At 38.2% G+C, this 13,135-nt stretch overlaps 1 protein-coding gene across 1 annotated transcript; it reads right to left on the reverse strand.

Annotated features, from left to right (window-relative positions):
• Positions 1–816: 816 nt before the first annotated feature.
• Positions 817–6,290, reverse strand: LOC133516511 (uncharacterized). Its single transcript, XM_061849497.1, has 2 exons — positions 5,592–6,290; positions 817–978 (listed from the first exon to the last, which is right to left on the reverse strand). Exons 1-2 carry the CDS (start codon positions 6,288–6,290, stop codon positions 817–819), a joined length of 861 nt encoding a protein of 286 aa, XP_061705481.1.
• Between the last annotated feature and the right edge of the window lie 6,845 nt (positions 6,291–13,135).

Below are 13,135 nucleotides of genomic sequence, written 5' to 3' on the forward strand. Positions count from 1 at the left end.
GACATACGCCCTGCACTCACCCGGCCACGGCGGCACCCATTCTCGAGTAATGCAATATTTGGCTGTGACTAATTTTAAACCTTTTGTACGAATTCTTTATAGTATTACGGTATGCCGAGAGGGGATGGTGCCACCTATACAACTAGGAAAGAAATTAAATTATTTATAAATGTATAAATATTAGACAGTCTTACTCAAATAGCTTGTGTTTTGGATAGTCAGAAAACGATATATATATATATATATATATATATATATATATATATATATATATATATATATATATATATATATATATACTTAAATACATAGAAAACATCCATGACTCAGGAACAAACATCTGCGCTCATCACTCAAATAAATGCCCTTACCAGGATTCGAACCCAAGACCGTTGGCTTTATAGGCAGGGTCACTACCCACTAGGCCAGACCGGTCGTCAATTAGCTTTTATAATACTTTGATTTGTTCCTTAGTACCTAAATGTTCTTATTTTTTTGTTCATAACTAACACCTCGTTGGTTTTAAGTAATGCAGTGTTTTCATTGCCTACCCCGATTTTCCGAATGAAACAGTCGTACAAAAATGATTTCTTACTCATTTGAATAATTATTTGTTCTAATGAATTCCGGGCCTATGCTTGGAGAATTTAACAAAATTATGCTAAAAACACTGTGCCATTGTTCAATTTACATATATTAAGTTGGTTCAGTAAGCTTCAGAGAAAAGGATCCTCTCTGGCACATACGAAGACCACGAGTATCTAAAGTATACGAGTATGCATTTAACATCTAGGTACCATGGTCCATAGATACGCGTTACGGCCCGGCCACGACATCGCGCGGCGGCGGCAGCGGCGAGCGGCGACTATAGGTTGGAGCGAGACACAGCGATCCGACCTTTCGTTCCCGCGCGATGTCGTGGCCATTAAAGAAGTGATTCTTAGTTTCACTAAGTGACGTAGCGTCTCGATAGCCAAGCTGAAGTTAGCAAATGGCCAAAGGGAATTCGGATTCGATCCCCGGCTCTCTTACGAAATGAATCGTTTCATAGATTTGATATACCTATGGCATGTGAACTTGGCGTGTCCGGATGCAAAGATTAATGTTTTAAAACTAGGGGGTTCCTTTTCTCTGACGCTGACTGTACCTAACCTACTGAATACTGTCGTAAATGTTAAAATCGATGTTGGTGAACGGATTTTGGACATTTCCGGCAAGAATGTAGTCTGCAGTAATATCGCGCTACAATACTTATTGCAGCAGTATTGATGCTAGCGTAATCTCTGAACGGTAGGTTTCAAATCAAGTAACATAAGTAGTAGTATTTCAATCAAAATAGTCACGAGGACGGGGTAGTGGACATCCACCAACCCGCTGGGTGGACACAAAATAACGATCTCATGTGGTCGCGACCCATAGCCATGAGGAAAGGAGGAAGAAGTCACGCACCATAAAGGATTACTCACGTTAGAACGGTCCGGGTCCGGGCCGAGGCTTCCGATATTTCATTTTATCTGACGGGTGATCGGTGGTGACGTGATGCCTTTAATAGAAACCTGAAGTGTCGGACGCCTCGGCCCGGACCCAGACCGTTCTAAGTATAAGCGTGAGTCATCCTAAATGCTTCGAATGGAATTAACTCACGTAGCGTCTTACGTAACCGAATATCTTGCGAACGCGAAGGAAAGCGGCGCGGCGCGGGTGAATCAATCTCTTGATACCTATAGAAGTGTACTACGTGGGCGATCTCGTTGCGAACGTAAATGCCGTGGGCCGCCGCGCCGCGCCGCGCCGCACCGCTTCGCGTTTGCGAGTTATTCACTTACGTAACACGTTGCGTTACACTGCGGCGAGGCGAACACGATGACGAAAAGTTCAGATTCCCGATGAATTGCGCTACGTAGTGCTTGGCAATTTCAGTAAATATCTAGTCCGTCTGTCCATTATAGGTCGCAGTAATGGAGCGAGTATCGAGCTGCATGTTCCGGTTACTGCGGAATGAGGAAATGAGCGCGATAACGATCCGCTTTGCAACAGGACAACCTAGCCAAGATTATGATCGTACACATTGAACTATCATTACTATGTATAGACCCGGCACAGAGAATCAGTATTTTGCGCCTTGAATAGTTGTTGGTTTGACATTCACACTTCGAATATTGCGAACTAAACACGTAAGCGCCATGAATTTTAAGGCGCTTACGACGTTTTGTTTTGGTCGCATGGCACAGGCTGCGATTGCGACAATTTCATTGTTTGGTATGATTTTTCTAATAGTAAAAAAGGTTCTTTATTATATATTTGATTAGCTAATTGTGTCTCAGTAAGTGCTCAATCATGTTGACTAATGTATACCTACTATTCTGTAACTACCTTCTTAACTATTTACTAAGATCGCGATTTGACCATGTGGATTACTGTAATTGGATTTATACATTCGGGATTTAAAATTGCACATGTAATTATTATAAGCTGTTGTAATCCTGAATAAATAAATAAAAAATAACTGAATGATTGTTCATCGACAAATGCCAAAGAAAAAGAAACAAGTTACCGTGAAAATACTTTTTGATTTACACTTTTTTGCTGACTGTACTTTATCGCTTTTGCATGTCTATAAAGTGGTTTTCGAGATCTTTTTCACGAGATTAAACTCAAATGTGTTTATATGTGTTCCAATGATTTATTATAACTCAAGATAGGTTATAGAAGTTCCAAAATTGAAGCGCTTAACGCTTACCTTGTGACAAATTGCACAAGTTGCCTTTAGACGCATCTGGGAAACGAGAGATGACGTTTAGTTTAGCTCCCGCTCACCAAAAAAGAAAGAGACAAGCTCAACGAGTATGACAAAGATGAATGGAATGCGAAAATTAATCAAAAATTAACCAATTTCTTCATAGGTATAGAAATAAAAATGGAAGTATTTTTTATGCAAGGAGCATGTATGAGTATAATCTATCTATAGGCACGGAAATCACAATATGAATCGGATATGTCAGTGTTAAAAGTAACGTATTTGTTTGAAGAAACGTCACTTTTGACAAAGACATATCCATATTGTATCTAGACCTAAAACTTGACTGAAATAGTGTGTTTCGCCTCTCCACGAGGCATCCTCAAGATACGCTGGAGATGATGTTGATCCGGTGTCCGGCCACCCCCTCCCTAACCTCCTTAATAGAAATCTATAAAAATAAGCGTACTTAAATGATAAGTCTATCCCGTGAATACCGTTTCCTATGCTCGTAATCTGTGGAAGAGGATGAAACGGCGTATTAGCATTCATTTGAACGAGCCTAGATTCAGGTGATCGGGCGAGGATGAAAAATTCAATTTGTACGAGTGTCCGATGAGGTAGAGTGAAAGGGACTGGAAGGGACGCAGGCCAATTTGAACGTATACTGAAATCAAAATAATATTTGAATCATGTTATTTAGTGATAGTGCATTGAGCATGGTTCTTGGTTCGCATCCCGGCAAGGGCATTTATTTGTGTGATGAGCACCAATATTTGTTCCTGGGTCATGGGTATTTAAGTATTTATAAGGGGTATACCGAAATAAAACTGTAAACTTCAAATGAAATACACTGATGCGATTGAGAACAAACTAAGGTTTTTAGAATAACTACAATAAAAAGCGACTTTTAGAGACTAGGTATGTAGATAAAGCACTGTAGGTATTTAACTGTATATAATTAGGCATTAAAACACTCGTGTGATATTTCGTAATTTAATGCCTTCCATTATGTAACGGTCACATAAACTATTATTAAACAAATAAGGAACGCTCCAGCGCTGACTATATTCTCTAGCAACTTTACATCCGTGTACATTCGGAATGAGTTTTAACGAGTGCCGACATGCTCTGCAATGTAAATGTCGCCGAGTATCGCTCGTTGCACCGGCTTAATCCGCGGCTAACTGTACGGGATTACTGTGGGCCATCTTAAATATTTGGATTTCTAATTTTACTCACTTTAGTTGGTAGTTGACTTAAAAGTTGTTAAATTTTTTTCTACTCTTCTATTTTTGTCTATCATTTATTCATTTATGCACTATAACACAAATATAAAAGCATACATAATGGATTTGAAGAAACTAAGAAAAGTCTATATTGTCTATTCCTCATAACAGCACTAGTTGAGCTTTGAAATTGCTTAAATGATTCTGCTATTAATGGCCACCAACCAATTGCAGCCAACATACAAAAATATTTTTTTAATGTCATCGCCATCACCGTCTAGTGAACGTCAATTACAAACAAAATTTATAATTATTTTCTATGCATTTAATGAGAGTTACTATAATTGGTTTCAATATTATTAACAAATTAAACCTATGGTGTTTTGCTCCAGTCATGGGATGTATGGCGTAATTAATTTTCAAATTAACAAATATCAATGAAAAATTAAACTTAAACAGCTCTTTGGCTCTTGTTTATGGTGAAATGTTGCTGGCAACAATTTACCATAAAATCGTATGGCGTTTAAAAACTGATGGTAATTACTTGTTTAACAGGATTTGTCTATGGATAGGGGCGTTTACAATACATTATTTAGGTTTAATAAGTAATATCATAGTTACTATTTTTCAATAATAAGATACGTCAAAGTCGTGTAGTCTTTTCTAATGCTAAAAAAACGAGGTTTTAGAAATATGTAATTCAGAGAACAGATTTACTAAATAATACAAGTTGAACAAGCTAATTTGGAGAAAGTTTTTTAACAGACCCTTAAAAATATAAAAGTACATTATCTTCAAATACTCTAACAATTTATGAGCATGCCAAGAAATTAATATCAACAAAAAAGTTATAGCAACAGAATTTACGACGACAATGTGTCGTTATCATAAATTAAAGTATTTATTATTATTGTGGTGTTGTGGGTCTTTTTGAGTTCGACATCGACCAAGGAGTGGTATAATTATGGTGGCCTTTTAAATTTAATTATGGATGGAGTCAAGAGGACGGAGCTGGTATTGTGGAGCGCCAGACGAGAGATGCGATCAGTACTCCATATGAGGTCAAATCTGCGCTTTATACCTTATGAGTTACAGCATATGAGTCGATGAAACAAACTTGAGTAACAAAATTATGCAGAGTCAACTGGCAAAACTTTTCCCGAATTCTTTTTTCAAAAGTGTTCCTTGCGTTAAATTATTTCCACAAAGAGTGCCGGCGAGTAAGATGCAGTTAACGGGCAACAAAATAAGTTAGTTTGTAAAGAGGTTGGTAACAACCGCTTTGCCGCTGCGAACCTCTAGCTTTAATTGCAACAACTTACGTGAAAACTACTCCGCGTCGCAAGTCACAAGAAGTAACTGATTACAAACTTAGGTTCATTTCAGGACATTCATTGTCACCCTACAATTACTTCTTAATACTCTTAATAAGATCATAACACTTAAATTACAATCTAAAATTAATTAAATAAGAACATACCTATTAAATAGTACACAATTTTAATCAAAACCCAATCACAAAAAGAACACCCCTTCTAACAGGTTAGCCTGCAGCATTGACCCCATTATACTGGCGGCGTTACCCCTCTATACCGCTAGGGCGATACGCTGAGAGAGGTACGCACCCGCCCTGGGGTCCCTTTGGAATCGACCAGCCGTACTGACAAAGCCCCCATGAATGCCTTCATATCAGCCGACCAAGGACCCAAAGTCTCTACTGCGAGCGCCGCAAACTCATAGTCGTTAACTAAGGTCGAATATTTCACTGTCGTCGAATATGTCGGTCTTACAGCGGTTTTATAAACCTTACCTTTGGTTCTTATTGGCATCTTGGAGTCGCATAGGACTGTTGTTAAGGTGCGCCATTTATTCCACCCACATGTAGTTCTGTGTGTAATGTCGGCGGTTATTGATCCGTCTTCTGCGAGAACTGAGCCTAAATATTTGAATGTATTTACTCTAGGCAAGGCTTTACCATCTATCGTGACGTCTACGCTCGACAGGCTTGACTCATTGGGACTGAAGTTGCAGACCATGTATTCGGTCTTTGTTATGCTTATGCGCAACCCATTTGATTCGAGAGATTCCTTCCACTGATCCAGGTTTTCTTGTATACCGTGTATACTGTCGGAGATCAGAGCCACATCATCTGCATATAGGAGATTCCACGGCGTAGGTTTCTGAATTTTCTCAGTAAGATAGTTCATGGTGATATTAAATAGCAATGGACTCAGCGCACTGCCTTGATGAACTCCTACTTTGGTGTCGAACCTCGATGACATGCCGACCGGACTTCTTACACTGGTCTGAACGTTTCGATACATGTCCATTAATAGTCTGACATAGCATTCGGGTACATTCTGAGCTCTGAGAGCTTGCGATATCAGACTTCTCGGGACACGATCAAATGGTTTTTCGAGATCTATGAAGACCATCCATACGCCCCATCCCCGCTACTTGACGTATGTTTTTCCAAAATGGCCGCGCCACTCAACCCGCCCTTCAATCTGAGGCGCCGCCATTCAACGGCTTGTTATATAATAGCTCCTCTACATGATGGGCCATCTCGCTGGTACAGTGCTGGGCCATCGTGTAGAGGAGCCATAATATGTTCGTCTCCCGGCTCCCCGCCACTTAACGTTGAGACCGGGAGCCGGACAATGCCACTCTAGGGGTTATAACGTGTTCTCTTGGTATGACGTTTACTTTGTCGATATTAGACTGCCCTCTTGGCTAGGCCCGTTGTTCACATATTCTTTATCGTAAAACGTAAGCGTGCTACTTTTGGTCATATAATACTAATCGGCTATGTATGTTTGTACATTTATGAAATAAGTGGGTAATTGTATGTTTGAAATAAGTATTAGTGGGGTGTTTGCGGGCCTTAGAGTGCCACGTCAACCAAGGAGTGATCTATTGTGACGGCCCTTTTAAGTTCATTCCTAATACCCGTTGAATCCAGAAAGTTCTTGATTCTTTGGGCCGTAATGTTCTATACCTCATAAGGTTGCAATACATTGGTATAAGTATTTAACATATCCGCTGTTCTTTACCTTCTTGAACCGCCTCTTAAACACAGGTTACTGGGCTAAGTATTTAATGTAAGCCAGTACAAATTCGCCTGTTGCTCGCTTTACTGCGAGCAGCTTTTACCGAGGCTATTTAGGTAATAGGGGATATCGTAATATCGTAGGGGATGTCTGCGGTTGGGTAATGGATAGTAGTCAAAAGACCAGCCAGATATATATGTACACTGTACAGTATAGCTATATTACTTCATTTAAACTGTGAGAAATTTGACCGGCGGTTTTTAGGGTTCCGTAACTTAGTTGGCTAAAACGGAACACTTATGTATAGGATGACCTGACCGTCAAATACTACCGTTTTTTTGGAACGCGTGCAGGTATTTAGCTATAAATACACAAAATTGTTACCCCTTGCTTAGAGCAGTGAAAAAATTAAACTTTTCAGTCAATGTAATATAAAGATAGGATCGTTTGTGCTCCATTTATGCGTATTTTAACGCTCTCAAGGGAATCAAAAAACCTGTGACTTCCAGTTGAATTAGAATCATGAAGAAGTAATAGTATATAGCACATGTAAAGGAGAAAATATTACACTTGTAGTTACATCTCAATGTGTAATTACCATACATCAGGGTTTGATGAGGGAATGATTTCGTGTATTTATAACTTTGTGTATTATAAAATAATTATCTAAAAAATATTAATAAAATAACTATGAATTAAAGATAGGCATTAAGCTCCAAATGTGCTTAGAAATGTTAGAATAGTATCGGTTTTTACAGTTTTTATATATTTTTGACTAGTGTAAAACATTCCCGCACTGAAAACCCCGATGTATGGTAATTACTATTTTGTGATTTTTAACTTATTTGCAGTTAGTAAACTCACCTCGACCCATGCTAATGTCTGGGGAGAAGTTTTTCAACGGCAAAGTTAAGTTTGTCCCAGTCCTATTACAGTTTATCTTTAGAATAGAGGAATGTTCTGTACCTGACAATTATTGTGTACGGAACCATAGGCTTAGTAGAAGGTTTAGTTTAGGAAGGAATCAAAGTGTAATAGGTATAAACAGTACGAGTACACCGCCAGCGCCAAACCTTCTTCTACCTCGTAGTTATACAAAATGCCTCATGAATTAGACTGTTTTGAATGGAAACTATTTAAGGTACCTATAGTAAACACCCCTATAATGGAACAGGCACCGTAAAGGGATGGTATAGACAAATTCTGTAAAACAAGTATTTACCATCAGTTTTTAAGCGCTGCCAACATTTCACCATATACAAGAGCCAAAGAGCTGCTTAAGTTTAATTTTTCACTGATATTTTTAGTTTGAAAATTAATGACGCCATACATCCCATGACTGGAGCAAAAAAACATACCTAGTTTTAATTGGTTAATAATATTGAAACCAATTGCAGTAGTTTTCATTAAATACATAGAAAACATAGAGGATGAATTGGAAATTCAACTTTTAAAGCATAAAGCGGTAGAAATTATACAGATGTCAGTGAAATATCAAAAGTACTCCAATTTTTCTCTTAAGTGTACCATGTAGGTGCTGTTAATGTTATGATATGACATACTGTAGGCACCTACTGAGATAGTTTGGCTTTGTATGGGGAATGTTTTCGCACGCCATAGGAACCGAAGAACCTTCTCGGGCACAACTATAGGCGTAGATCGCCTACCCGATGCAAAGTGTCATTTAAATAACCTTTCTACGGTTTTTTATCGTGCTTATGTTTCTCAAAATAAGTATATACTAAAGAGTTGATACGAGAACAATACTTCTATCATTTTGACATCCAACTTAGGACTTTATAGAAGTAGGCAGTAATCAAAAATGAGACTGGCAAGGACAAACGATAAACGCTATATTTGCTACGCCTACTGAATGTTCCAACATCTCGTCCAGACGTCTCCCCCACGCATTTATATGTAGGTACCTAAACAGATTAATAAATAGTAAGGCACGGTTTTGCGATCCCTATAATCATCTTATCGCGTGACTAAATCAGTTACAAGTACACTTTGGGGGAAAGAAACTGAGGAAAAGCTATTGTTTATTATTAGACAACAATAATGTGAGAACTTCGGACAAATACTTCACACATCTCGAAACTCACTGTTTGTTCACAAAATGTGTCATTTTCATCATGATTTTAGCCTCCTGTCCCACTGCTGAACGCCTCTCTTCGTGTTCACTAGTCTCGTCAATGCCGTCCAACGAGCTAACGGACGCCAGTAGCTTTTTTCATCCGAAAGCGTTAACATTTTGGTCCACCTCCCATCACTTTGCCTGGCAACATGTCCCGCCAAATGTAAATTAAACATTAAATGAGTATCAACTAAGATTTAAGCAAAAGGTACTGGTCAGTCCGCAGCAAAGTGGTTGGAAAGCTTGAAGAGCCCTTTACCACTAGGAAGGTAAACTTATTTGTTTTGTCTTTTAATAGATATACTTTGTTCAATATGCTCAACACATGCCCGTCGCTTTTGCTTCCGTCGAAAACTTAATAGTACTAATGTGTAAACATTAGTACGACTTCAATATAACAAGGAATACGTTTAGAATAAATTAAACTAAAAACAAACAAAAAAACCTTAGTTAAAGATTAGGTAAATCGGCCGTTACTTCAAGCGGCTGTGTTTTATATAAACTTCCTTTGAAGTAAGAAGCTGATTTGATTTGTCAGTCAAACACCCTATTTGTATTTTTTTAAATTCATATTTTAAATAAATCCTATTTTAATCGCCAAATCTGTTTACGGCAATCGTTTTTTAATATTTCCGGAATAATCCGGATGATAGATAGATAGATAAAGATAGATAAATAATTTATTGGCACGACATGGTTAAATTACAATTATTTTTACACACTTAAGCTACTGATACTTAACCTAGAAATTATATGTATAAAATTAAGATCAGTGTGGAATGTTATCCTATAGACCCGTCGTTCGTAACAACAGACCACAGAAGGCATAATCTATTTACGTAAGGCCATTACACGAAATATTAATATTAATGAAGGGAAGGATAACGGTTGAGTTATGCCTCCAAAAAACATCTAAACTTTATATAAGATCAATGCGGCCAAATCCGTCTGCGGGAAATTCCGTAAACGAGCGCGTTTCAAACAGTACAGTACAGTAACAGAATGGAGATAAAAGATTGAAGAACCGATAGCCGTTTGTCTTATAATTATATCAATAGTGCAAATGTAGGAGTAAAGACTCAAAACGAGTCAAAAATCGACGAAAACCGCGGGAAGCCCCTTAAGACGAACACTTTTGACCATAATGCATTTTACCTTTTGTAAATGAATAGCGTGTATCATCACAATACAAGCTCCAGTAGTGCAAGCATTAGCGTCGCGTTTATGATATTAGTTATATTAACAAAGAGCTTTTCATTAGCGTGTAAGTATGCAGCTGTCACTCCGCTTGCCATACAAAGGCTAGCCCGCTTTGAGAGCTATTCTCGTACTGGTGTCTCTAGTATTGTAAATTAAAGGTTATGGGCTAGGGGGTTATGAATGCAAGCTGCATAAAGGTGACGTTTGCAGGTTTATTACTGTATCTGTCAATTTCCTCGATAAAGTAATAAATTTGGTGAACGTGCCATACGGATCAAGCTAATTCTGTGTGGCATTTGCAATGACAAAGTGAAGCAATATCATCATTAATGTAAAATTTATATGAAAATAACGTTTTCATTTCTCACGCTCTGAAAGTGATACGTTTCTGCACTGTTTTTTTTACAATAAGCAAATAAAACTTGATTTTAACCCCTTAACGCATGACATAATAAATATTTTGTTTAAATTTGAACTTTAATTGCTCTCATTATAGTTGAATATTAACTGCTATATGGCTGCATATGCGGTAAAGGGTTAATTACATTCGTTGGTGAATTTCCATTCTGATATTTAACTCCCCATTCCATAAATAACGATGCTATTACCTAAATTTTTAATTGAAAGTATCAATAAGAAGTACTATTTAATTTTATACTTAGTCATGTTTTTTACTTTCCTCATATTCGAAATGAAATGTAGAGTGTTTAACTCGGGTGAACGGCACCATTTCAGTGGCGGACTGTTGGCGCTCTCACTGCGTTCGAGTGCCAAACTACCTCCACAGAAATGAGTGCCTTTCACCCCATGGTTAACAATCTACTATTATAATGACACCGCATCACTTTGTTATGCTCAAGTCGTAGCAAAATTAGCCTAGATGGACTCTTCGAAGGAAAATGTTAGGTGCAGCGACGGTTACGACGTCGCAACGGTACCTAATGCAGTTGATATCCGAATGTCACCTAAAATCATACTAAGTATCTCAGTGCAAGCTGCATTGGAATTTATTAATATTAAATTATTGCAGAAGCTGAGAAACGCAGACGAAGTTCTGCAAGTTACTCTTCCTGAGACAAAAGGTAATCTATTAGGTATATAACACAATCACTGTCAGCCATCTCTTAGATGGGTTCTGGTCGTAGACGCTTTTCGTTAAATACGGACACGGGTATGTCCTTAAACTACGTCGTTAAAAGAGAGGTATGGGCATTTTGAATGTCACTCGCTCTGTGTGATAGGGCACAGCACAGCGGATGACATTCTAGATCTAGAGCAGAGCCCAACTGGGGAAGTACCTCCACTTTACAGAAAACCGCAGCCAAATAACACTAGACCCTACTCATAGTGTTGTTTTCCTGCCGGTGAGTAGTTGCCAAGGCTCAACGAGGGTGCGGAGTGTTAGGGTCGGCAACGCGCATGTAACTCCTCTAGAGTTGCAGGCGTACATAGGCTACAGAGACTGCTTACCATCAGGCGGGCCGTAAGCTTGTTTGCCACCAACGTAGTATAAAAAAGCGGGAAAAACTGTGTTTTCGGCTTGTAGTGCGTAGCTGATGCTGGTGACATTCCGTTTCCGACCGAAGCTGCACTACTGTTCCGGCATTAGGTACTGCTGCGGGCCGCCGGTGATATTGTCAAAACACAAAATATTACTTTGCTAATCCGCGAAAAGAAAACGTGCTAGTCAATCAGTGCTAACCCGTTATACTTACTTGCGTATTTTTACATGCAATTAATGTTCTCACCCTTCCACCGCAAAAATATATACACAAATATGGTTTTATTATCAATTTCCATAATGAAATTAATGAACTGTCATTAAAAAAATCTATAAATGCCGCTGCAGTAATGTCGGGACAGTAGTACAGCTGCGGTCGGAAATACGTTACAGTCACCATGCTATGTGCAGTTGGTATTGCCATTCATTTTGTTATGGAAATTGACAATAACAGCGGCGGCAATCAGGATACTGTAATAATGCTGGAACAGTAACATATGCAGCTTCGGTAGGAAACGAAATGTCACCTTAAAGCATCAAACATCACTCGAATCTTGACATCTACGAAAAACGTCAAATTCAACTTTCCGCCTAAATTATATTGCAAAGTATAAGGCACAATTCAGGCTCCCATGTTCATTCATATAGTCAGACCAAGCTAAGTTGGCAGCGATTTTGGCCGCCCAGACAGTGCAAGTGTTATTTTAAACGTCAAACTTTAATGAAATTATGACTTTCCTAATTAGAAGCATCTAGTAATATTTGAGATTTTAAATAGGGTATTGATTACGGCCTACTTACGACCCGATTCAAACTTTATGATACTTCAAATATTAGGTCTAGATATGATATGGATCGGATGTGTCCGTTTCAAAAGTGACGTTTTATTCTTCTAACAAAAACGTCACTTTATATCCGATTCATAAAACAGACAAAACAAATGTTATGTACAAAGGCGAACTTATCCCTAAAAGGAGACTTATCCAGCTAGCCTTTGAGAAAATGCGAAAGGATCAAATACTAACAGGTGAAAGACAAATCAATATGAAAAGCAGCAATATGAGAATTTTCATATCGTATCTACTTAATATTTGACATATCTTAAAGTTTGAATCAGGCCGTGAATCTATAAAATGTGTATGATTTGACTTGTATATTAATTGCTGAGAGGGTCTAGTAAAGGTTGGGGAGGTAGTAAAGTATTGGATAGCTAATTGACAAATAAATTAACTGCCAGATAATATATCCTACAAAACTTAGGAGTAAGTTGAGCTTATTTGA

Source organism: Cydia pomonella, chromosome 3 (assembly GCF_033807575.1).
Source record: "Cydia pomonella isolate Wapato2018A chromosome 3, ilCydPomo1, whole genome shotgun sequence".
NCBI lineage: Eukaryota > Metazoa > Arthropoda > Insecta > Lepidoptera > Tortricidae > Cydia > Cydia pomonella.

Bases quoted from the DNA above. Each gene is read 5' to 3' on its own strand.
- LOC133516511 (XM_061849497.1), bottom strand. From the start codon at position 6,290: ATGTATCGAAACGTTCAGACCAGTGTAAGAAGTCCGGTCGGCATGTCA. The intron at 979-5,591 runs GTGCGTACCTCT...TGCTAACTTCAG, and splicing joins CCAAAGGGACCCCAGGGCGG to CTTGGCTATCGAGACGCTAC.